The 24,609-nt window shown below is 44.7% G+C and overlaps 1 protein-coding gene across 4 annotated transcripts in view; it reads right to left on the bottom strand.

Annotated features, from left to right (window-relative positions):
- The window catches only part of LOC129853160 (disabled homolog 2-interacting protein-like), a 106,148-nt gene that overhangs the window by 7,607 nt on the left and 73,932 nt on the right, over positions 1-24,609 (bottom strand). For all 4 annotated transcript variants that reach the window (XR_008759088.1, XM_055918902.1, XM_055918900.1 and 1 more), the window contains 9 exons: positions 23,457-23,555; positions 22,787-23,341; positions 17,920-18,064; positions 16,416-16,560; positions 16,025-16,261; positions 13,425-13,626; positions 12,994-13,190; positions 8,463-9,366; positions 1,317-1,469 (listed from right to left, as the gene is read on the bottom strand). Coding sequence is in view for 3 of the 4 variants with exons in the window: in XM_055918902.1 (XP_055774877.1) it covers positions 1,317-1,469; positions 8,463-9,366; positions 12,994-13,190; positions 13,425-13,626; positions 16,025-16,261; positions 16,416-16,560; positions 17,920-18,064; positions 22,787-23,341; positions 23,457-23,555 (2,637 nt within the window). In the remaining variant the exon portion in view is untranslated. The remainder of the gene's footprint in view (positions 1-1,316; positions 1,470-8,462; positions 9,367-12,993; positions 13,191-13,424; positions 13,627-16,024; positions 16,262-16,415; positions 16,561-17,919; positions 18,065-22,786; positions 23,342-23,456; positions 23,556-24,609) is intronic.

Below are 24,609 nucleotides of genomic sequence, written 5' to 3'. Positions count from 1 at the left end.
CATTTCACCACCAGTATACAGTACATCATGGTGCTTCTCTGCACACACTATCATTTCACCACCAGTATACAGTACATCATGGTGCTTCTCTGCACACACTATCATTTTAATACCAGTATACAGTACATCATGGTGCTTCTCTGCACACACTATCATTTTAATACCAGTATACAGTACATCATGGTGCTTCTCTGCACACACTATCATTTCACCACCAGTATACAGTACATCATGGTGCTTCTCTGCACACACTATCATTTCACCACCAGTATACAGTACATCATGGTGCTTCTCTGCACACACTATCATTTCACCACCAGTATACAGTACATCATGGTGCTTCTCTGCACACACTATCATTTCACCACCAGTATACAGTACATCATGGTGCTTCTCTGCACACACTATCATTTCACCACCAGTATACAGTACATCATGGTGCTTCTCTGCACACACTATCATTTCACCACCAGTATACAGTACATCATGGTGCTTCTCTGCACACACTATCATTTTAATACCAGTATACAGTACATCATGGTGCTTCTCTGCACACACTATCATTTCACCACCAGTATACAGTACATCATGGTGCTTCTCTGCACACACTATCATTTCACCACCAGTATACAGTACATCATGGTGCTTCTCTGCACACACTATCATTTCACCACCAGTATACAGTACATCATGGTGCTTCTCTGCACACACTATCATTTCACCACCAGTATACAGTACATCATGGTGCTTCTCTGCACACACTATCATTTCACCACCAGTATACAGTACATCATGGTGCTTCTCTGCACACACTATCATTTCACCACCAGTATACAGTACATCATGGTGCTTCTCTGCACACACTATCATTTCACCACCAGTATACAGTACATCATGGTGCTTCTCTGCACACACTATCATTTCACCACCAGTATACAGTACATCATGGTGCTTCTCTGCACACACTATCATTTCACCACCAGTATACAGTACATCATGGTGCTTCTCTGCACACACTATCATTTTAATACCACTTAAGCAGCAAATAACCCTTTAATATCCACATGCATTCAAATCATGGAAGACCTGCTAGTAGGGAGAGATACAGTGCCTCGGTCCGGTTTTTGCTTTTGGCTCCGCAACACTTTCACTTCATTAATAACAACCTTAGAATCACCTATTGATAGCTCATGTTAATAACCATGAATATGTTCTGACTTTATGCTACTCCTCTAAAGAAGTACAGTAGCCGTGCTGAATATTATGCGATGTTGCGTTGTAGCAGATGCTAGGTTTTACAAGATGCTAGACATTACCTTTTCAGTCTGGGTGAGCTCCTCTTTGTTTCTGAGGTCTTCTCTGTGCTTGGTATCTGGGTCAACTCCCTCATGGTCTAAATACTGCACATTCATATTCAACAGCCAGGCAGCAGTACGGTCCAGGGCATTGGGGTTCACAGGGGAGGCCGCCTGGTGGAACACACACACAACACGCACAAGCCTTCTGGTAAGTAATTGTTAGAAGAAGTGAGGCAGGGTAAATAAATGTTGCATGATGAAAATCACAAGCTACAATAGGATAGGGATGGCCATTTGACATGTTTTGGCTGTTCAAGTTCTCGCATCATTTTTTTATTTTTTTGAGTACTCAAACTGAGAATATATATTTTTAGAACACAAGGCCCGCACTGGGCCCATTTATCTATACATTATGCCAACATATCACAACAACGCCTTATTTATCATAACCATTACAGATAAATCCTAATTACTAAATTGCCTCAATAAAAAAAGCAAGTGGCATGTAAGATTAATTTATTGAAACCGTAATATCAACTGGTTATTATATTATATCGTGAAACACAATCTTCAAAGAGGCAGTAACCTGCTTGTAGAACTCTATGGCTGTGTAATGGCATAGCCTTGTTTTGTTAAGTTAGTAGACAGACGCTCTTATTTCCCGAGCCCTTATCACAGTCAAGACACCTATTTTATAGTATAAAAAAAACCATGATGTAATAAAACAATATAACTGAATATTTTTCCAAATGAATAAAGTTGCCAGTGTGAAGTGATGCACATCTCATGCCTGGAGCAGTTATTATCAAAGAGGGATCATTTGAAACGGGGCTTTAAAATATCTTATTTTCGATATACAGACGTTCGATTTAGTTTATTCTGCCTGTTCTTTTGAATTTTCTAAATGGATGAACATTCCACATTGAACACTGCATAGTGATGAATTAAGTCCATGACATTTGTTTGGTGAGTAGGCATATGCTCGATGTTTCTGATGAAAATACGCTCTTTGTCTTAGTCAAACTAATGTTTTTGGATATTGTCAGTGTGGAACCTGTCTATGTTTAGGGGGGTTATAGCCTAGGCTAACTCATTCTAAATGGTACTAGCAGTTCGCAAAGTAGCTTAAGCGGAAAATAGATGGGACGCAATTATTCAAAAACTGCAGCTTGTTGTTGGAACACATTTTCCTACTTCAAACAACCAGTCCATTTTGAATTTGTGATAAAACTGTCATCGTTTGGCAAGGAATGTAGCTTGTGTATCCCATCAGTTAGATATATTTTTATAGACATTTATTTCTGTAGGCTTAACAGGAGCTTGTGTGCGCACTGAGCATGTGTGGAGGGAGGGGTTGGAATGGAATTGAGTGAATGTGAGGGGAAAGGGCATTTAGGGAAAAGAACAGTGTGATGCTTGGTTTCTTTTTTGTAGTGCCCTGCAAATGCACATATACAAATGGAACACTAGAGTCAAAGTATTTTTTTTTTTATGGATAAAGATCATGCTTTGACGTCCATTTGAGGACTCATGCCCTTCAATGGGAAGCCAGTGTCTACTGAGGAGTAGGGCAGAGCCAGTGTATTCAGCTAGGAGGATCAGAGGAACACATGTGAAGCAAGGGGAAGACACGGGGGTGGTTGTTTTTGCATTGGTGAATTAACCATCTGGAATTGTCTATTTTAATGTTATTAAGGAATCACAAGAACATGGAATCAAGTCTCTAAAACCTTGATAAAGAAGATTTTAATAAATTATGGAATTGATTTGTTTAATAGCAAAATGGTTCAGTTAGTCTATATGTCAACCCGTCTTTTCACCTGCCCCCTGGTGTGTTCTCTAAAAACCCCTCCTACTCTGGCTGGGACCAGGCAACCACCACAGACTCCTCCTACTCTGGCTGGGACCAGGCAACCACCACACACTCCTCCTACTCTGGCTGGGACCAGGCAACCACCACAGACTCCTCCTACTCTGGCTGGGACCAGGCAACCACCACAGACTCCTCCTACTCTGGCTGGGACCAGGCAACCACCACACACTCCTCCTACTCTGGCTGGGACCAGGCAACCACCACAGACTCCTCCTACTCTGGCTGGGACCAGGCAACCACCACAGACTCCTCCTACTCTGGCTGGGACCAGGCAACCACCACAGACTCCTCCTACTCTGGCTGGGACCAGGCAACCACCACAGACTCCTCCTACTCTGGCTGGGACCAGGCAACCACCACAGACTCCTCCTACTCTGGCTGGGACCAGGCAACCACCACAGACTCCTCCTACTCTGGCTGGGACCAGGCAACCACCACAGACTCCTCCTACTCTGGCTGGGACCAGGCAACCACCACAGACTCCTCCTACTCTGGCTGGGACCAGGCAACCACCACGGATTCCTCCTACTCTGGCTGGGACCAGGCAACCACCACACACTCCTCCTACTCTGGCTGGGACCAGGCAACCACCACACACTCCTCCTACTCTGGCTGGGACCAGGCAACCACCACACACTCCTCCTACTCTGGCTGGGACCAGGCAACCACCACACACTCCTCCTACTCTGGCTGGGACCAGGCAACCACCACACACCCCTCCTCCTCTGGCTGGGACCAGGCAACCACCACAAACCCACGGAGAGAGAGACCCAAATACAGTGTGAAACTTGTTTTGATCCCAAATATTAACAAGGGGAGGGGTGCAGTTGTGTTTAGCTGGTAAATACTCCATCTGTTAACAATGAGGGTTTATTCAAACCACGGACAAAACTGATTTAGTTGAGTGGAACAGGCATTTAATAACCACTCCGGTGTCCACAGTCACACAATTAATTCTGCCTGTCTACTCCGTTCGCAGGCTTCAGCACTGAGGCCTGTAGGTTACCGCCTCTGGACTCACTGCCCTGGGTGATTTGCTATTGGCTTAGTGAGGCTGAGTGTTATTAATGCTTATTGAGGCCAATTGGGCATTAAATTCATACTCTCTTCACCAACCACAGTGACTGTGAGCTGGAGACCGCCACTAAGTTCATATCCCGCCTGGCTCATCCCTCTAGGCCACAGATGAAGTAAGGCTAGCAACGCTAATGGGCTTGGCTCTGTGGATTATTATTTTGGAGTTCAGCCATTGGTTATGGAGAGTTATTCCTCATCAGAATATAATTTCCTACCTGCAACACCTAGTACATGCAATCCAAACTCTGCCAGATAGACATTAAGAGCTTATCAAATCTAGTGTTGCACGGTATACCAAAAATCCTGTACATTTTCGATACTAGAACATAAAAAACGGTTGGGTACTCCAATTTTTGTTACTTTTAATACTTCTGTCAAATGTGTCTCATGTCATATATGGATTGGGAGGATCGAGTCTGTCTAGTAATCTGTCTGAATCTTCTCAAGGGGAAAGTAGCTAGCCATGCTGCACATGCCTTGGAAAGCTGCCGCGGTCATCCCCCTCTTCAAAGGGGGTGACACTCTAGACCCAAACTGTTATAGACCTATATCCATCCTGCCCTGCCTTTCTAAAGTCTTTGAAAACCAAGTCAATAAACAGATCACTGACCATTTTGAATCCCACCATACCTTCTCCGCTGTACAATCCGGTTTCCGAGCTGGTCACGGGTGCACCTCAGCCACTCTCAAGGTACAAAACGATATCATAACCGCCATCGATAAAAGACAGTACTGTGCAGCCGTCTTCATCGACCTGGCCAAGGCTTTCGACTCGGTCAATCACCGTATTCTTATCGACAGACTCAACAGCCTCGCCTGGTTCACCAACTACTTCTCAGACAGAGTTCAGTGTGTCAAATCGGAAGGCTTGTTGTCCGGACCTCTGGCAGTCTCTTTTGGGGTACCACAGGGTTAAATTCTCGGGACGACTCTTTTCTCTGTATATATCAACGATGTCGCTCTTGCTGCGGGTGATTCCCTGATCCACCTCTACGCAGACGACACCATTCTGTATACATCTGGCCCTTCTTTGGACACTGTGTTAACTAACCACCAAACGAGCTTCAATGCCATACAACACTCCTTCCGTGGCCTCCAACTGCTCTTAAACGCTAGTAAAACCAAATGTATGCTTTTCAACCATTCGCTGCCCGCACCCACCCGCCCGTCCAGCATCACTACTATGGAAGGTTCTGACTTAGAATATGTGGACAACTACAAATACCTAGGTGTCTGGCTAGACTGTAAACTCTCCTTCCAGATTCATATTAAACATCTCCAATCCAAAATTAAATCTAGAATCGGCTTCCTATTTCGCAACAATGCCCCCTTCTCTTCACTCACGACGCCAAACATACCCTCGTAAAACTGACTATCCTACTGATCCTCGACTTCAGCGATGTCATTTACAAAATAGCTTCCAATACTCTACTCAGCAAACTGGAAGCAGTCTATCACAGTGTCATCCGTTTTGTCACCAAAGCCCCTTATACCACCCACCACTGTGGGTGGTATGCTCTAGTCGGCTGGCCCTCGCTACATATTCGTCGCTAGACCCACTGGCTCCAGGTCATCTATAAGTCTGTGCTAGGTAAAACTACACCTTATCTCAGCTCACTGGTCACGATAACAACACCCACCTGTAGCACGCGCTCCAGCAGGTATATCTCTGTCACGTTCTGACCGTAGTTCTTTTGTGTTTTCGTTGTTTAAGTGTTGGTCAGGATGTGAGCTGAGTGGGCATTCTATGTTGTGTGTCTAGTTTTTCCGTTTCTATGTTTGGCCTGATATGGTTCTCAATCAGAGGCAGGTGTTAGTCATTGTCTCTGATTGGGAACCATATTTAGGTAGCCTGTTTTGTGGGTGGTTGTCTTCTGTCTTTGTGTCTATGCAGTAAAAACTGAGGTTTTTGGGTATAAAGAGACTTTATCAAACAAAATGAACATTTATTGAGTAAATGAATGTCTGCTGAGTGCAACCATATGAAGATCATCAGAGGTAAGGGATTAATTTTCTCTCTTTCTAAATTGTGTAACTGTTCTATCTAGCTGGCTACTGTTTGTAATGATTTGTTCTCATAATTGTAAGGTATGCTTTCGCCGTAAAGCATGTTTTAAATCTGACACAGTGGTTGGATTCACAAGAAGTTAATCTTTAAACCTATGTAAAATATGTTTTGTTTTCTGAATTTTTATAATGAGTATTTCTGTATTTGAATTTGGCGCCCAGCAGTTTCACTGGCTGTTGAAGAGGTGGGACACTACCTTCTCACGTGCCCAAGAGAGGTTAAATAACGTTTTTCTGATTTTTTAAATGCATTCGACACAGCACAAGCGACACAGTCACTTTTGAAAATCAAGCAAGAGAGAAAATGCAGACAGCATGGCTTCTTCAAACGAAACATCAAACCAGCCTTCCTTGTTGATCAAATCAAATTGTATTTGTCACATGCCTCGAATACAACAGGTTAGACCTTATTGTGAAATGCTTACTGACAAGCCCTTAACCAACAATGAAGACTTAAAAAAAAAAAAAGTTAAATCAAAATAAAATAAAGTTAAAAAAAAGTTACAATAATGAGGATATTTACAGTGTACAAGTTAGTCAAGGTAATTGAGGTAGTTTGTACATGTAGGTAAGGGTAAAGTGACTATGCTGCAGCAGTGTAAAAAAGGGGGACAATGCAAATAGTCCGGGTAGCCATTTGATTAACTGTTTAGCAGTCTTTTGGCATGTGGGTAGAAGCTGTTAAGGAGCCTTTTGGTCCTAGACTTGGCGCTCCGGTACCACTTGCCATGCGATAGCTGAGAGAACAGTCTATGACTTGGGTGGCTGGAGTCTTTGACAATTTTTAGGGCCTTCTTCTGACACCGCCTGGTATAGAGGCCTGGATGGCAGGAAGCTAGGCCCCAGTGATGTAGTGGGCCGGACGCACTAACCTCAGATGGCAAGCAGTTGCCATACCAAGCGGTGATGCAACCAATCAGGATGCTCTCGATGGTGCAGCTGTAGAACTTTTTGAGGATCTGAGGACCCATGCCAAATCTTTTCAGTCTCCTGAGGGGAAGTAGGCGTTGTCATGCCCTCTTCACGACTGTGTGTTTAGATTATGATAGTTTGATAGTGATGTGGACACCAAGGAACTTGAAGTTCTCGACCCGCTCCACTACAGCACTGTTAATGTGAATGGGGGTGTAATCGGCCCTCTTTTTCCTGTAGTCCACAATCAGCTCCTTTATCTTGCTCACTTTGGAGGGAGAGGTTGTTGTTCTGGCACCACCCTGCCAGCTCTCTGACTTCCTCCCTATAGGCTGTCTCATCGATGTCGGCGATCAGGCCTACCACCGTTGTGTCATCGGCAAACTTGGTGTTGGAGTCGTGCAAGGCCACGTAGTCACGGGTGAACAGGGAGTACAGGAGGGGACTAAGCACGCACCCCTGAAGTGCCCCCGTGTTGAGGAGCAGCGTGGCAGATGTGTTGTTGCTAGTGATGTACTGATACGACATTTTTGGCCGACGCCGATATCTGATATTTTCCTTGCCCCAAAACAAACCTGATACTGATAACCGATATTATGCACTATAATGCCTTTTAAGCATTCTAGTACAGTTAAATAGTTAACACACACACATGGACGAAGTGGTCAAAGGCACTGCATCTCAGTGCAAGAGGTGTCACAAGAGGCAGTCCCTGGTTCGAATCCAGGCTGTATCACATCCGGCTGTGATTGGGAGTCCCATAGGGCGGCGCACAATTGGCCCAGTGTCGTCAGGGCCGTCATTGTAAATAAGAATTTGTTCTTAACTGACTTGCCTAGTTAAATAAAGGTTAAATAAATAAATACCTCCACTCCCGCACCTTGTTGACAAAACTGGCTTCAGAAGCAAATTATGGGAATATGAGGGACAGACCACCTAAACTACTAAGCAAAAGGTGTTGCGGAGCAGTGCAAGGAAGTTTGCATTGTAACACTGTCGTTATTCTACTAAATTTGAATGATTTTTGACTGACAATGACATGAACATACAGGCTAAAGAAGGATTTTTAAACCTTGAGACAATTGTGACATGGATTGTGTATGTGTGCCATTCAGAAGGTGAATTGGCAAGAGAAAATATTCAAGTGCCTTTGAACAGGGTATGGTAATTGTGTCAAGAACTGAATGCTCCACCACCCACAGTGAGACCCCCCTGATGTTACATGCTCTACTCACTTTGTGCATGGTGCGCTGCTTGGTCTCAGGACTGTCCCCTTTAGACGAGGACGACTGCTGTCTCAGACGGTTGCCGCCACTGGGCCCCCAGTCGGGGGATGATGACATCATGCTGCCACTGGAGGGCCGCGGCCCGGGGTAGGCTGTCTGGAGCATGTTGGGCGGTGTCCTGCCCCTGGTGACGGGCGGAGGGGGCTGGTCTATCCTACGCTGGGGACCGGCGCTGTTCTGCCGCGGCACGTTGGGCTGGTGATCCCCGAGGGACAGCTGGCGGCGGGTGGTGAACTCACTGCTACTGCCTCCTCCACTACTGACCGCCACCCCCTGGGTGAGGAAGACCCCCGGATGCTTGGGGGTGTCCTCTGTGTTGTTGCCCTGAGAGCTGACGGAGCTGTGGCCATCGGAGCCCGAGTCGGCCAGGGGACCCCGTGGGGACACGCTCATGGTCATCCCCGTGGCCATCTGGTAAACAGGGTTCTGGAAGGAGAGCGGGGCCAGGAGCTGGGTGGGCCTCCCTGGGGTGCTGCTCTCTGTGCTGGGGGTGGTGGGGGTCTGGCCCGTCCTCCTTAGAGTGGGCCCGGGGCCGGGGGTGGGGATGATGCCCTGCGGGGTGCGGGCGGCCCAACCCCCAGGCCCAGGGGTGACGGGGGACTGGCTGTCGTTGAAGAGCATGTCGCTGGGGGAGCCAGGGCCGGGGCCAGGGGTACTCTCCACGCTGCGGCTTTCCTGCAGGTCCACCATGGACAGACTCTTGCTGCTGTTGGGGAGCTGCACCTCAGCCTCGTTGGCCTCCGAGTAGCTGGAGCTTCTGGCTGGAGACTGCTGGATGCCAGAGTTCCTCGTCACAAAGAATATATCCTTGTTCTCTGGGGTTGGCGACGGCAGCCTCGTAAAATCCACCAACCTGCACCAAGACAACGGCATCAAATGAGAGAAATGTTGTTATAGACCAGAGACACTGTAAAGATAATAGTCTTGTGTTTTTTTTCAAAGTACTGTTAAAAAACGTATCAATTGTAAAATCAACATCTATTAAAAGGCCCAGTGCAGTCAAAATTCTGCTTTCCAGTGTTTTATATCATATGTGACTCATTTCAGGAAGCTAGGCATATTCAGGAAGTAGCTCCACTACTTCACAGGAGAGGCATTTGAACGTAAACATTTAAAAAAAATCTAAATGCGTTTTTTTGCACGTTCTGGAACGTGCACTTTCATGTACTTTAATAACACCATCTGTGCCATCTGTAAATATGAATACAATTGTTAAATTACGAGCCTAGTCAGTTTATTTTCTATTTAACCTTTATTTAACTTGGCAAGTCAGTTAAGAACAAATTCTTATTTACAATGACGGCCTACCCCAGGCCAAACCTGGACGATGCTGGGCCAATTGTGCGCCACCCTATGGGACTTCCAATCCCGGCCGGTTGTGATACAGCCTGGAATCAAACCAGGGTCTGTAGTGACGCCTCTAGCACTGAGATGCAGTGCCTTAGACCGCTGTGCCAGACAGGAACCTTCCCACTAGCCATGATTAGCTGAGATAATGGATAGACTGGACATGCCGAGAGATGAGTTCGGATTGGTCTGCCATGTAGCACACTTCTGTCTATAACAGGGGTGGGCAATTCCAGTCCTTGAGGGCCTGATTGGTGTCACAGTTTTGCCCCAGCTAACACACCTGACTCTAATAATCACCTAATCATGATCTTCAGTTTAGAATGCAATTTGATTAATCAGCTCTGTTTGCTAGGGATGGAGAAAAAGTGTGACACCAATCAGGTGCTCGGGGACAAGAGTTGCCCACCCCCTATAACATGGGTTGGCCCGCGGGGTAATTATATTTGGCCCGCGAGACAATACCAAATTACTACTAGACCTGGCCCGCCGGTATTATACAGCGCATTCACCGCTAATACTACGAATCCCATAATGCTCTGCTGTTGTTTTCACGCGCCAATCAGGACAGGACCCAGAAACGCCCTCTCCTCTGTGACAGTATCACAGACATGTACGCTGCAGGGAGGGCCTTTAAAACTAAACTGTGCCTGTGGGAGAATCAGATGCTGCAAGGAAACCCTTGCCATTTTCCCTGCTGCCAAACCATAAACGCGCAGATCTCTACCGCCTTGTTCCCATGCACACAGTTTGCTGAAAAACTCAGTGTTCTCGCCGCTGAGTTTAGCCGGCGATTTGCCGACTTCGATGTCCAGAAATGTAGGTTTGAACTGCTTAGTAATCCCTTCGCAGTTGATGTGGAAAATGCACCCACCAACATCCAAATGGAGCTGATTGAACTCCAGTGCAATGACACGCTGAAGTCAAAGTATGATGCTGTGGGCGCCGCACAGTTTCCACGGTTCATCCCTGACACAATGCCTCAGCTCCGCACCCAAGCTGCTCAGATGCTCTCCATGTTCGGCAGCACTTATCTATGCGAGCAACTTTTCTCCTCGATGAAGATGACCAAAACAACTCACAGGAGACGTCTGACTGAGGAACACCTTCGCTCGATACTGAGGGTTTCTTCAGCTCAGAGCCTGAGCCCAGACATTGATGAACTAGCATCCAAGAAGAGATGCCAGGTATCTGGCTTGGGCACATCAGATTAGATCAGTGTGCAATAATTAACGTTTTCTTTGTGCACTTTTTCTTGCTACAAGGCATGGGCTTGAATGGTTGATTGATTTATTATCATTTTATTTGTAAAATTATTAGCCAGTGGAAAAAGTTTATTTTGGTATTTAAATCAGAAGGCTGCAAATAGAAAAGAGGCATACAATTTTTATTTAAATTGTATTTATTTAATAAATGAATGCCATTGATGTGTTTTTTCATTTGAAATTCGATTTTGCATGTCTCCACTATTAAATTATATATTGTATGGTAATAAGCGATGCTTGTTCCATATTCAATGTTAAAGCAAAACTTGTTTGGGTCCATATTAAAAGGTTCATTTGTTCAATGTTGGCCCGCGACTTTGTTCAGGTTTTACATTTTGGCCCACTGGGTATTTGAGTTTGACACCCCTGGCCTATAACATGAGCTGCACAGTATGTGGCGGTAATCCTTTCTAATGTGTTTTTTTTTTAAAGATATCATGAAGAACTGCAAAAAACACCTGTCTCTGGATTACATCCTCAAACTAAGTGCAACCATGGCATCTGAGAAATAGAGGGAGAAGCATTCATCCATGCTACATTTTCAGATATTATACGTTTCAAATTTTTTCAGAAAGTAATTTTCATTGCAAGTTAAAGCGTACTGTTAGCTAGATAGCTAATGTTAGCTCGCTAGCTAGATAATATTATTCGTATCTCAGAGCCATTTGCATTGCTAGTTAGAGCCTGATGTTAGCTAGCTAGCTAACATTGAACCCAGTTGGTTAGCTTTAGCTACCTGTATATTCATGCAGGGTAACGTTATGAGGTAATAACGTTATGAGCTAGCTACATGTCACACTCACAACCGTAAGCTAACTTAACGTTAGCTAGCTAGATAAAAAACTAGAACTAAAACATTTTTTAGAAAGTTGCTTTTAGTTGCCTGGTTCGCCAGATTGACATATACTGAATTATTTTTTAAACGCATCGGTTTATTGGTGTTAAAATACACCAGTTATGCTATTTTGAACTACCAGGCTGCCGATGTCTATGCAGCCAGTTTTTGAGTTTATACTTTTTCATAACGACAAGTTTGATGTCAGATGATAATAGAATGTTCATGATGTCACTACGACAACTGTATACAGACATGTTGATAGACGTAGTATAAACACCAGCCTTTATTCTTGAAATCTTTGGTTGTTTAGCACACTACCGTACTAACCATACAGTTTAGAATATGGCCTCCTTAGAGATGGTTGGGCTACGGCTTAAGAGGGTGTGAATTATGCTGAATGGGTGTAGACAAAGAAGAGCTCTCCAATAGGTGTACAAAAATATTCAAGGGTCATTTTCTCAAAAGTGGGGTTACAAGTTTATTAACTTTCAAAGCAGAATTCCTTTCCCATTATTCCTCCATGTTCTAGCTCGGAGTCTCTGCTTTTATCTAATGTAAAAAACACAATTTCAAAATTTGCTACATGAGACCAAATCGAGCCGGCCGGTCACATATGTACAACAGCTTATGAAACTGACACTGTAAAAGTGTTAAAATTTGTATCAATTTCTATCCATTGTGATATCACCATTAAATTCATTAATAGACTAATAACAAAGAGTGTTCCAAACCACTCTGCCAATAACAGCTAGTTTTCGGTTTCCCTTCCCACTACCAGACAGTTCACTCAAAATTCTTGCTTGAGAAAGAGTTTTTTGCCCATTTGAATGGAAAAGTTTTACAGTAAGGTATTTAATTGTTACCCAGAAATGACTTGATAGCAATATAAAAATGACTCCATTTGGCCTTTAAGTTAAATGTTGAAATGCTGATCATGTAAACTCCTACATAGATTTCCAGATCTCTACAGATAGTGTTATTTATGCTTCGTATGACACACAATCTCATTAGAATTCTGTGGTCCCCTTACCCAGAGAGCTCGCTGTCCACGACTATCTTGTGAAGAGGTAGGCCGGTAGAGAGGCTGCAGCTTGCCAATGGGAGGGGGAGGGGAGGAGAGCCCATGCCATCTGTGGGGGTGGACACCTGGACCCCAGATGGGTTGGTCAGAGCGGAGTTCACATCCCACAGTATACGGGCCAGGGGACCCAGCTTAGAGGCTGTGCTCTGCAGGAGACAACATAATAATGTACACTGATATCTCCCATGCATATGTCTCATGCAATTCCTATGAACTAATTATTTTGTAACATGTCATTTTCACATATAAAATCGGTATGTCCACTTTTGTCAAGCCCATAGAAAAGGACTAGTATCCGGTAGCTTGGTCACTGAAAGTAGCGCATAGTGAGAGTGTGACATTGGAGAGTAAATCCCAGTAGTGTGGAGTAATCCTTGTACCTGATCCAGCTGAGAGACGTCCTCGGCCAGCAGGGAGTGCAGGGATGAGAGCTCGCGGCCCAGGTCGATGTAACCCTCGAACCCTGCCGTGTTGGAGATGGTCTCTGGGTTGGAGATCTCCAGCAGGAAGCGCTGCATGTTGGTCCATTCGTGCTCCAGGAAGTGGTTCATAAAGGACATGTACTCCTCCTTGTTACCAAATCTGGACAGATAAATAAACAAAAACAGAAGGAATGATGCGGTTTTCAACAGCCAAACATACACATATACCAACATGCATATTTTATGGATGTGCACTAGTGGTGTGCGGGTCACCCGCAATTGCTAATAACCCATCTGCAACCGCGCAATTAGACTCAGCAAAAAAAGAAACGTCAATTTTTCAGGACCCTGTCTTTTAAAGATAATTCGTTAAAAAAAAATAACTTCACAGATCTTCATTGTAAAGGGTTTAAACACTGTTTCCCATGCTTGTTCAATGAACCATAAACAATTAATGAACATGCACCTGTGGAACGGTTGTTAAGACACTAACAGCTTACAGACGGTAGGCAATTAAGGTCACAGTTATGACAACTTAGGACACTAAAGAGGCCTTTCTATTGACTCTGAAAAACACCAAAAGAAAGATGCCCAAGGTCCCTGCTCATCCGCGTAAACGTGCCTTAGGCATGCTGCAAGGAGGCATGAGGACTGCAGATGTGGCCATGGCAATAAATTGCAATGTCTGTACTGTGAGACGCCTAAGACAGCGCTACAGAGAGACAAGAAGGACAGCTGATTGTCCTCGCAGTGGAAGACCACGTGTAACAACACCTGCACAGGATCGGTACATCCGAACATCACACCTGCGGGACAGGTACAGGATGGCAACAACAACTGCCCGAGTTACACCAGGAACGCACAATCCCTCCATCAGTGCTCAGACTGTCCGCAATAGGCTGAGAGAGGCTGGACTGGGGGCTTGTAGGCCTGTTGTAAGGCAGGTCCTCAGACATCACCGGCAACAACGTTGCCTATGGGCACAAATCCACCGTCGCTGGACCAGACAGGACTGGCACCAGCCATACTGCTCGTTCTGTACGTGATTTCCTGCAAGACAGGAATGTCAGTGTTCTGCCATGGCCAGCAAAGAGCCCCGATCTCAATCCCATTGAGCACGTCTGGGACCTGTTGGATCGGAGGGTGAGGGCTAGGGCCATTCCCCCCCAGAAATGTCCGGGAACTTGCAGGTGCTTTAGTGGGGTAACATCTCACAGCAAGAACTGGCAAATCTGGTGCAGTCCATGAGGAGGAGATGCACTGCAGTACTTAATCCGTGGGGCGACGCACAATTGGCATAGCATTGTCCGGGTTAGGGAGGGTTTGGCCGGTAGGGATATCCTTGTCTCAGTATGTAAAATGTAATATGTAAAAATGTAAAATGTAATAAAATGTATGCACTGTATGTAAGTCGCTCTGGATAAGAGCGTCTGCTAAATGACTAAAATGTAAATGTAAAGCAGCTGGTGGCCACACCAGATACTGACTGTTACTTTTGATTTTGACCCACCCTTTATTCAGGGACACATTATTAGATTTATGTTAGTCACATGTCTGTGGAACTTGTTCAGTTTATGTCTCAGTTGTTGAATCTTGTTATGTTCATTCAAATATTTACACATGTTAAGTTTGCTGAAAATAAATGCAGTTGACAGTGAGAGGACATTTCTTTTTTTGCTGAGTTTATACGTGATAAAGTGAAAATATGAGGCCCCTAACCAGCTAATATAGAAAATGCACTATAGGCTACCGTCGGAGACGGCAAAACTATTTTTTGACAGGGGGTGCAGGATTTTTTTGTGCCTGATTTAGATACGTTTCTGCTTATAATTTCTGCTTATAGTTTGTTAGTCAACTTGTCTATAATTAGATACAAGCAGCATTTCCTCTGTCAGAGAATCTGCTCTTCTGTAATATTATTACAGCTATGTGAAAGGTTATAGACCTACAGTCAGTGTCCAGATTTCAGTTTCCATTTCACCCATCTGAACAGTAAGTAGGCTTCAGTTCCCTTGACGTGCCATAGGCCTACTTGAAGTCCCCGACTTGGCGCGATCAAATTTGTATAGCGCCTCACAATCATCACACCAAATATTTCCCATACATTACTTTTCTGGCCCTCCCTTCTCTTTATTTTCAACTCTCCATTCACAGCTTTTCTCTTATTGAATTAAACTCTGACATTGACCTTTTTGCCTCCCTGGATCGAGAATAACTTTTTCTGCCCATTCCCAAAAGCATTTGGTTACTGCCGTGTAGGCTCTTTGGAGAGCGTACATTTAGGCCCTAAAGTTTAGGCTTACTCACTAATGCCAGATAGCATTAAAATTATGAAAGAAAAACATTAATGTAGCCTATAGATATAAATGGCACAAGAATGATACATTTATGCATTTTTTAAGGTATTGTTTCCTCTTTATTCAACCTGCCCGCCACCCACCCGCTCTTCACCCACACAATATTTAAACGAACCTGCCCTGCAGACATAACCGCGGGGACTGTGGGTTATAAGTCAACCCGTGCATCACTAACACACTAGTACACACACCCACACTTACTTGGTGAAGTTGGCGAGGTTCTGCGTGACCTTGGCGATGAGCGTGAGGGTGCGAGCGGTGCGGTCGTCGGGATACTCCTGCATCAGGTTGAAAAGTGACGGGGACATAACGGCTGGACACAGGAAGCGCAGGAACAGAGAGGCACTGATCAGACGCTCGCTGATGTCCGGCCGGCCCCGACTGCTGCACTGCTGCCTCCACGAGGCGAACACCTCCTTCAGTTCCCGCGGAAAAACACTGCATGGAAACATTGACAGGTACATTCATTTTTTATGTAATTTGCACAATTCAAGCTTTCATTAGATGATGGTGAAAGCTCAGTAATAGAATATGAGGGCTAATGCTAGCTACTTCTATTGGCAGAGAGGGGGAGGGATGTGTGTTTATTTACCGGTAGGAGTCGATGATCTTGCAGAAGGCCAGCTCACAGCACATCTTCAGGTTGCTCTGGTTCTCAGGGAGGTCTCCTGAGGAACACTTCCCTGGGTCCACCTCGCAGTTCTCGTCTGACTCGTACAGTGCTTTGATGAACTCTCCTGGGAGAGGGAGGGAGATCAGCACATAGGCCTGTTGTCACTACTCTGACTAGGACCACAATCTCCATTACAGTACATATAGGCCTACAGTTATGAAGTGATTTTAGAGGCAAAAGAAATTCAATTCAGATTCAATTTCTTTTGGCACTAAAATCGTACAATTCTGCTAGTTGGCACACGCTAATGTCATGCACACTGATAGAAAACCCACTTATTGTACTAGGTAAGGAAACTGCTGCTGTTATTTGCTATGACTGTTTATGGACTATTGGATTATTATAATGTGGTGTGTTAAATATCCTGCATGACAAAACATGGTAAAAAAACAACACTGTTCCCTTTGTTGAATTGAGTCCATGGACATCAGATGACAGATTCAAATCTCTACCCGCAGCTAGATTGATGAATCATTTTCTCACTGATTGTCTTTCACCAAAGTTTTACATCGCTAGACAGCTAGCGAAAGAGCCCCGAGTTCTGACATTATTATTTTATTCCCTTTTCATTATCTTTGGTGACATACTTTTAAGAGGGCCAGTCAACCATCAAGGACAGACCAACGTTCTGAATCATTCAACATGGCTTCAAACAAAGCAGTGGTGAAAAGTACTTAAGTAAATATACTTTAAAGTACAAAGTAGTTTTTGGGGGTATCTGTACTTTACTATTTCTATATTTGACAACTTTTACTTTTACTTCACTACATTCCTAAAGAAAATAATGTACTTTTTACATTTCCCCTGAAACCCAAAAGTACTCATTACATTTTGAATGCTTAGCAGGACAAAAAAAAGTCAAATTCACACACTTATCAAGAGAACAACCCTGGTCATCTCTCCTGCCTCTGATCTGGCGGACTCACTAAACACAAATGCTTCATTTGTAAATGATGTCTGTGTTGTAGGCTATCCATAAATGTAAAGAAAATTGTGCCGTCTGGTTTAAAATAATATACTTATAATACTTAAGTATATTTTAGCAATTACATTTACTTTTGATACTTAAGTGTATTTAAAACGAAATACTTGTAGACGTTTTTGCTGGGTGACTTTCACATTTGCTTGAGTCGTTTTCTATTAAGGTATCTTTACTTTTACTGGATACTTTTTCCACCACTGAAACAGTCACTTTCCAGAAAAACAATGAACAATTGATCTGAATAGTCACTTAAAAACGTACTGTGTGTGGAGAGCACAGGGAGTTTTTCTGAAGGCCAGATACTAGCCAGAAGTATGATACTTAATGAACAACACACAGGCCTATTCCATGTGTTCATGGCTCCTCTTCTATCTTAAAATACTTTTGCTCTCTGCTGTAATAGTAGCACTGTCCCCTTTAGCGTGTCTGGATGTCACCTACCTAGTGCGTCCTGCAGGTACTTCTGCCCCACCAGTTTAAGGTACTCCTCAATGGCTTTGGTGGCCAGTGTGTTCTCCCTGAAGATCAGGTGCTCGTTCTCCCCACAGCGATCCACTTCTGACATCATCAGGTCAGTCAGGAAGTCCTGAAAGCAAAATAGAACTATGAGGCCTTGTTCCAATACTTTGAAAATAAATCTCCCCCTTCCTTCCTTCCTTCCTTCCTTCCTTCCTTCCTTCCTTCCTTCCTTCCTTGTAGTGATCTCACCCCATTGGCTAGGTAGGCTAACAGCAAGGTTTCCACAACATACTGTAGCTTTCACCAATCCTATCACGTCACAATAATTCTCAGAAGGGAGGGAGGGAGGAGGAAGGAAGCATGCCTTTTTTAAGTATTGGAAGGTGTCCCCTCACCCCATATTCACCGTCAAGAACATACAAATACAACTGATAATAAGGTGAGTGAATGGGCACCGTGTGGGAAAAAACTGGTCAACATCGTTTCCACATAATTTCAACCCCAAAAATATATGTGGTGATGTTGAATCAACATGGAAAACTGATTGGATTTGAAAAAAGTCACCAACGTAAGGGGATTTCATATTTTCTTTCACCAAACTTTTAACCTAAATCCAATGATGTTCTGTTGAATTCACGTTCGTTGACAACTCAACCAAATGTAAATCAAAACTAGACGTTGAACTGACGTCTGTGCCCAGTGGGCAGGCAGAGGCTGATCAGAGCTGCATCATGGAACAAGGCAATCAGCCTGGTTCTGGGAACAGATCTAGATAGTGTGTATTGCAAGCAAATGAGCCTATCAATGTGATCTGAAATGCAGCGCGTGAACACTCTCTACATAAATAAATAAGTGTACTGCTGCACAGCCTAAGCCTGATTGATACTGAGAGCAGTGAGTTTGGACAGAGAGAGAAAGAGAAAGAGAGAGAAAGAGAGAGACAGGCAGCTCAGACAAGTGACTCTTCCTCTCTTATCGATTCTGTGCTAATGGATCAAGTGGTTAGCCCCTCCTTTCCTTCCCCCCTCCCACACATATAGTCCTTCTCAGGCCGTGTCCTTCTTAACCAGTCACACTCCCTCTTTATGAGCTCCTGTAATCTGCTCTGGTTGACTGCAGTCATATCTATGGTAGGCCTGGTGGTAGGCTAGCTAGCCTATGCTATGCATGCTAATGGGGCGTCAAAGGGAACATGCTATCATAATCCCAAAGACTGTACCAGAGAGAGAGAGGTCGACATTTCAGCTACTGTACGCACAGTATCTACGGTATCAGCCAAATGTAGGCTAAATACCTAAATGCTACACGTCAATGTAACTGGTATCTCCCATGTTGACAATCCGTGGACCTCGTACCAGATCATCCAACCATTAAACTATGATATCTGGATGGTGCAGAGGATTATGAACGTACGAGGTGCCGTGTATCCTGACAGACACTAACACAGTCACTCACAGCACACAGTCACTGGCAGTACACAGTCACTGACAGTACACAGTGTCACTCACTGCACATCAGCCACACACACGACTAAGCTATACCCGTCTCACACTACTTTACAAGCATTTCGCTACACTCATAATAACATCTGCTAACCATGTGTATGTGACCAATAAAAATGCGATTTGATTTGAGCCGGCCCGGGCCGGCACAGTTACGCACCCACCATAGTTGTTGGACACATGCTGGGAAAGGGCAATGTGAAAAGGAAATGTTCCAGGTCAGCAAAGTACAGTTTGGCTCAGCACAATACTAGTGTGAAAAGCATTTTACTGTCCCACTCCCTACTACTACCCCCAGACAGGCCTGGAGAAAGGTTAGAGAAGTCTTTAACATGCACTGACTGCACATACTAACACTATGCCAGGTGGGTAACACACTAACACGCTATGCCAGGTGGGTAACACACTTACTAACATGCTATGGCGGGTGGGTAACATGCTATGCCAGGTGGGTAACACACTAACACTATGCCAGGTGGGTAACACACTTACTAACACGCTATGGCAGGTGGGTAACATGCTATGCCAGGTGGGTAACACACTAACACTATGCCAGGTGGGTAACACACTTACTAACACGCTATGGCAGGTGGGTAACATGCTATGCCAGGTGGGTAACACACTAACTACTACGCTATGCCAGGTGGGTAACACACTATGCCAAGTGGGTAACACACTAACTAACACGCTATGCCAGGTGGGTAACACACTTACTACTACGCTATGCCAGGTGGGTAACACACTATGCCAAGTGGGTAACACACTAACTAACACGCTATGCCAGGTGGGTAACACGCTATGCCAGGTGGCTAACACACTATCTAACACGCTATGCCAGGTGGGTAACACGCTATGCCAGGTGGCTAACACACTATCTAACACGCTATGCCAGGTGGGTAACACACTTACTACTACGCTATGCCAGGTGGGTAACACGCTATGCCAGTTGGGTAACACGCTATGCCAGGTGGGTAACACACTAACTAACACGCTATGCCAGGTGGGTAACACACTAGCTAACACGCTATGCCAGGTGGGTAACACACTAACTAACACGCTATGCCAGTTGGGTAACACGCTATGCCAGGTGGGTAACACACTAGCTAACACGCTATGCCAGGTGGGTAACACACTAGCTAACACGCTATGCCAGGTGGGTAACACGCTATGCCAGGTGGGTAACACACTAACAAACACGCTATGCCAGGTGGGTAACACACTTCTAACACGCTATGCCAGGTGGGTAACACACTAAAACGCTATGCCAGGGGGGTAACACGCTATGCCAGGTGGGTAACACACTAACAAGCTCTTATGCTGTTTGTCTTTTTGAAGTTGTAGCCAATAGCATTTTGAAATGAAATAGCATTTTAAAATCAAAGAGAGCCTCTAGACTAGGAGGAACCTAAATGAAAGCGTAGAGCCACGGATCCTTATCTATCCATCTATTGGATTAGGGCTAAACAGGGAAATTAAATGAGGAGGGGGTGTAAGCCACCACAGGGCAGTGGATAGATGCATAATGAGGCAAAGCTCCACTTGTTTCTCATAGCAGAACGTAGGCCAACGTAAGAAAGGCTGTTTAATGAAGCTCCATCGCCCTGTTGCTGTTCTAGCAAAGACTAGTAGGCGTAAGCTTCTGTGGGGCATCGGCATTATTACAGTGGTGTTACATAGCAGCAGAAAAGTTTGAGGGACAAAATCTAAAGAGAAGTTTCTGTGCTGAAACAGCGCTACGAAATAACAAGTGCTGACATTGAACACACACACACACACACACACACACACACACACACACACACACACACACACACACACACACACACACACACACACACATTGGCGTTCAGTCTCACTGCATGGTTTTACAGCAGGAGCTGAAGAGTGGATGGAGCGGATCAGGAATTAACGAGGACGACTAGGCTAATTACCACAGGGGGCTGACACTGCTTTCCTTCCTGGGACTGGTGTGAGAGAAGACAGCACAGTGGCCGTGTACCAGATCACAACTTCATTCATATGAGATATAGCCTTGATTTCAACTAGATAGATCACGGTCATGTCGCTCCTGAGATGTGAAACACTTCTCCAGGCATGTTGAGATCTGATTATCTGCGCAGTTTGCAATAAAGACGGAATCTTAACATGACCTATATTGGTGGACATATTTAAAAGAGATCTTAAAACACATTATTAGCTTTGCTTTTCCTTAGGGTGCTTTTTAGTTGTTCAATTTGTCATTCTTTCGTTTTTTTTATTTCAAGTTTATTGTGTAGTAAATATTTCAGCCTTTATTTTCATTGTTTTTTATTTGTTGCAATGTCTGAAATGTGCTGTATAAAGAAAGCTTGATTTGATTTGATCTCTGTAGTAGGGAAGATTTTCTTGTGTGGAGTTCAGCTACATTTTTAAATTCCATACAGCTCAATGTTACTGTTGGTTCAAAAACACCAAACAACAATCCCTCAATGGCATGTATTGATTACCTGGACTAAAGAAGGACTGTTTACAACATTGCCTAACGTATGGCAAGTGGTGAAAAAAAGGGACTGAATTAAAATTATCTAGGCCTATGTTTCAAATGTAACATTTTCACCACAGCCCATTGTCCTAAATTGGAGGTATTAGCAGCAGTTAGTGTACACAAGTCCCCTTTCAGCTAGTCCTCATTAGAAAGTGCTGATACAATATAGTATTGTCATCACAGTCCCCCAACCACCCCACTCTAAGCAGGGGTGGTACCCATTATCTTTCCACAGCAGGCTGGGTCGTGTTCATTAGGGAACACTAGAAAACATTTTGCAACGGAAAACGAAAAGTCCCAGTAGTACATCCCTGTTTCAGTTCACTTTCTTCTGTTTGACTCCTAATAAACATGACCCTCTCCCAACCCAAACAGGAAGCATTCACATTCTTCTAGGTCTAGGAGACTGCTTATAGTAAGCAAGTGGGAGGATTCCCAAAGACTAGAAATATGAGGCTAACTTGACTTTTAAACCCCAATCCTAGACGGAGACAAGATAACCTTATCTGGACTAATTTTCAAACCCCAGACCCCTATACTATCTTGCCTAATCTTTTGCAGCTTTTGTGTGCATTATGCAGCTGAGATGTTGACTTATCTGAGACAATGGTATCACTGACTGTGACCAATCAAAACCCTCACAGTTGTAATGATTACAACAGGAGAGCTTTGCCTTTACTATCAATTCGATCTGGGTCGTGTTTATATTTGATATTCGGCAATATTACTATGTTGTACTATCATTTGAAAATGGAAATGCAGAGAACACAACACACTATCGTTTGAGTGTAGGACAGCCTCTGTGGAGAGTAAGAGGCCTTACCTTAGCCTTGCCGGTGCTCTGTAGGATGTGAACCAGGGCACTGGCCATCTCCTCCTTGTTCTTCACACTGAGGCCAGGCTCCAGGATGGAGCACAGCAGCATGTAGTTATTGGTGATGTACTCTGCAAACTCCTTATATGACTCCATGGGCAGGATACTCATGCTCTGGTACCGCGACTTGAGCCGAATCATAGGTCCGGGAGTTTTCCCTTTGTTCGGGGTGGGCGTGCTCACAGAATACCACTTCTCCACAAACTGGCGTCCCGTGACGGCACCGACGGGAATGTTGACCAGGCCCACATAGTTGTTCTTGTCCTTCTTTTTCTTTTTGTCAGACTCCTTGTACAGGTGGACAGTGACACTTTTGACGGAAGGTAAGTTGTTGAACTCAAAGTGCTCTCCCCAGAATACATTGTCCATTTTTAGTTTGCAGGTAGTCCGTGCGTAAAGCGTGTCGTCCAGACACAACTCACAGAAATACCTTTTCTTGGCTGGAAGGTCCTTGGCCTCAATAATCCACAATTTTAGAAGGTTCTCCACACGCCGACTGTTGTCCTGTGAAAAACATCAAACACGTGAGACTTTTCCTGGGTACTTGACATTTATTCTATTGTACTGTTATTATTTTCTTCCACAGAGGGCCATATACGCTATATAGCATTTGGTTTACTTTGTTAGGATGTACAGCTCTCCTTAAGTTTTCCATCCATTTGTCCCTCTCGGCAGATGACCGACACGAAAAGCATTTGGTTCCAGTGGAAGTGGTTACCTGTGAAAGTATGGCAGATGATTAAGCCCTTTAGGTTATGAATCATGAAAAACACCCATATGATGGCCTGTGTGTATCAATCATTATTTTTTATAATGAACCTTTATTTGACTAGGCAGGTCAGTTAAGAACTAATTCTATTCACAATGACGGCCTACATACCCAATCTAAAGCAGGGTTGGGTATCACACACACACACACACACACACACACACACACACACACACACACACACACACACACACACACACACACACACACACACACACACACACACACACACACACACACACACACACACACACACAGTCACGTTCTGACCTTAGTTTCTTTTTTATGTCTTTGTGTTAGGTTGGTCAGGGTGTGAGTTGCGGTGCGCAGTCTATGTTCTTTTTTCTAGGTTGTTTGTTTTCTATGCGTTTGGCCTGGTGTGGTTCCCAATCAGAGGCAGCTGTTTATCTATTGTCTCTGAGCCATATTTAGGTAGCCTGTTTTCCATTGTGTGTTGTGGGTGGTTGTTTCCGTTTCAGTGTTTTCACCATTCGGGACTGTTTCGGTTTTCATTTTGATTCTCTTGTTCTTTTTGTATTTTGTATTCCTTCTATTAAAATATATTATGGATACGTACCACGCTGCACATTGGTCCGATATTTCCTACTCCTCCTCAGACGAAGAGGACAAAAGCCCTTACAGAACCACCCACCAGAAAAGGACCCTGGGCACAGCCGGGGGAGTATCCCCGTCCGAAAGAGGAGCTGGAGGCAGCTAGAGCGGAGTGGCGCCACTACGAGGAATTGGCGCGAGGTAACGGGCACGAGAGGCAGCCCCAGAAATCTTTTTTTGGGGGGGGGGGGGGGGGGGGCACACGGGTAGATTGGCGGACTCAGGTAGGAGACCTGAGCCAACTCCCCGTGCTTACCGTGGCGAGAGAGTGACTGGGCAGGCACCGTGTTATGCGGGGGAGCGCACGATGTCCTCAGTGCGCACGCATAGCCCGGTGCGTTACATCGCAGCTCCTCGAATCGGCCGGGCTAGAGTGGGCATCGAGCCAGGA

Source organism: Salvelinus fontinalis, chromosome 4 (genome assembly GCF_029448725.1).
Source record: "Salvelinus fontinalis isolate EN_2023a chromosome 4, ASM2944872v1, whole genome shotgun sequence".
Taxonomy (NCBI): Eukaryota; Metazoa; Chordata; class Actinopteri; order Salmoniformes; family Salmonidae; genus Salvelinus; species Salvelinus fontinalis.
This window is presented reverse-complemented; position numbering and strand designations above follow the sequence as displayed.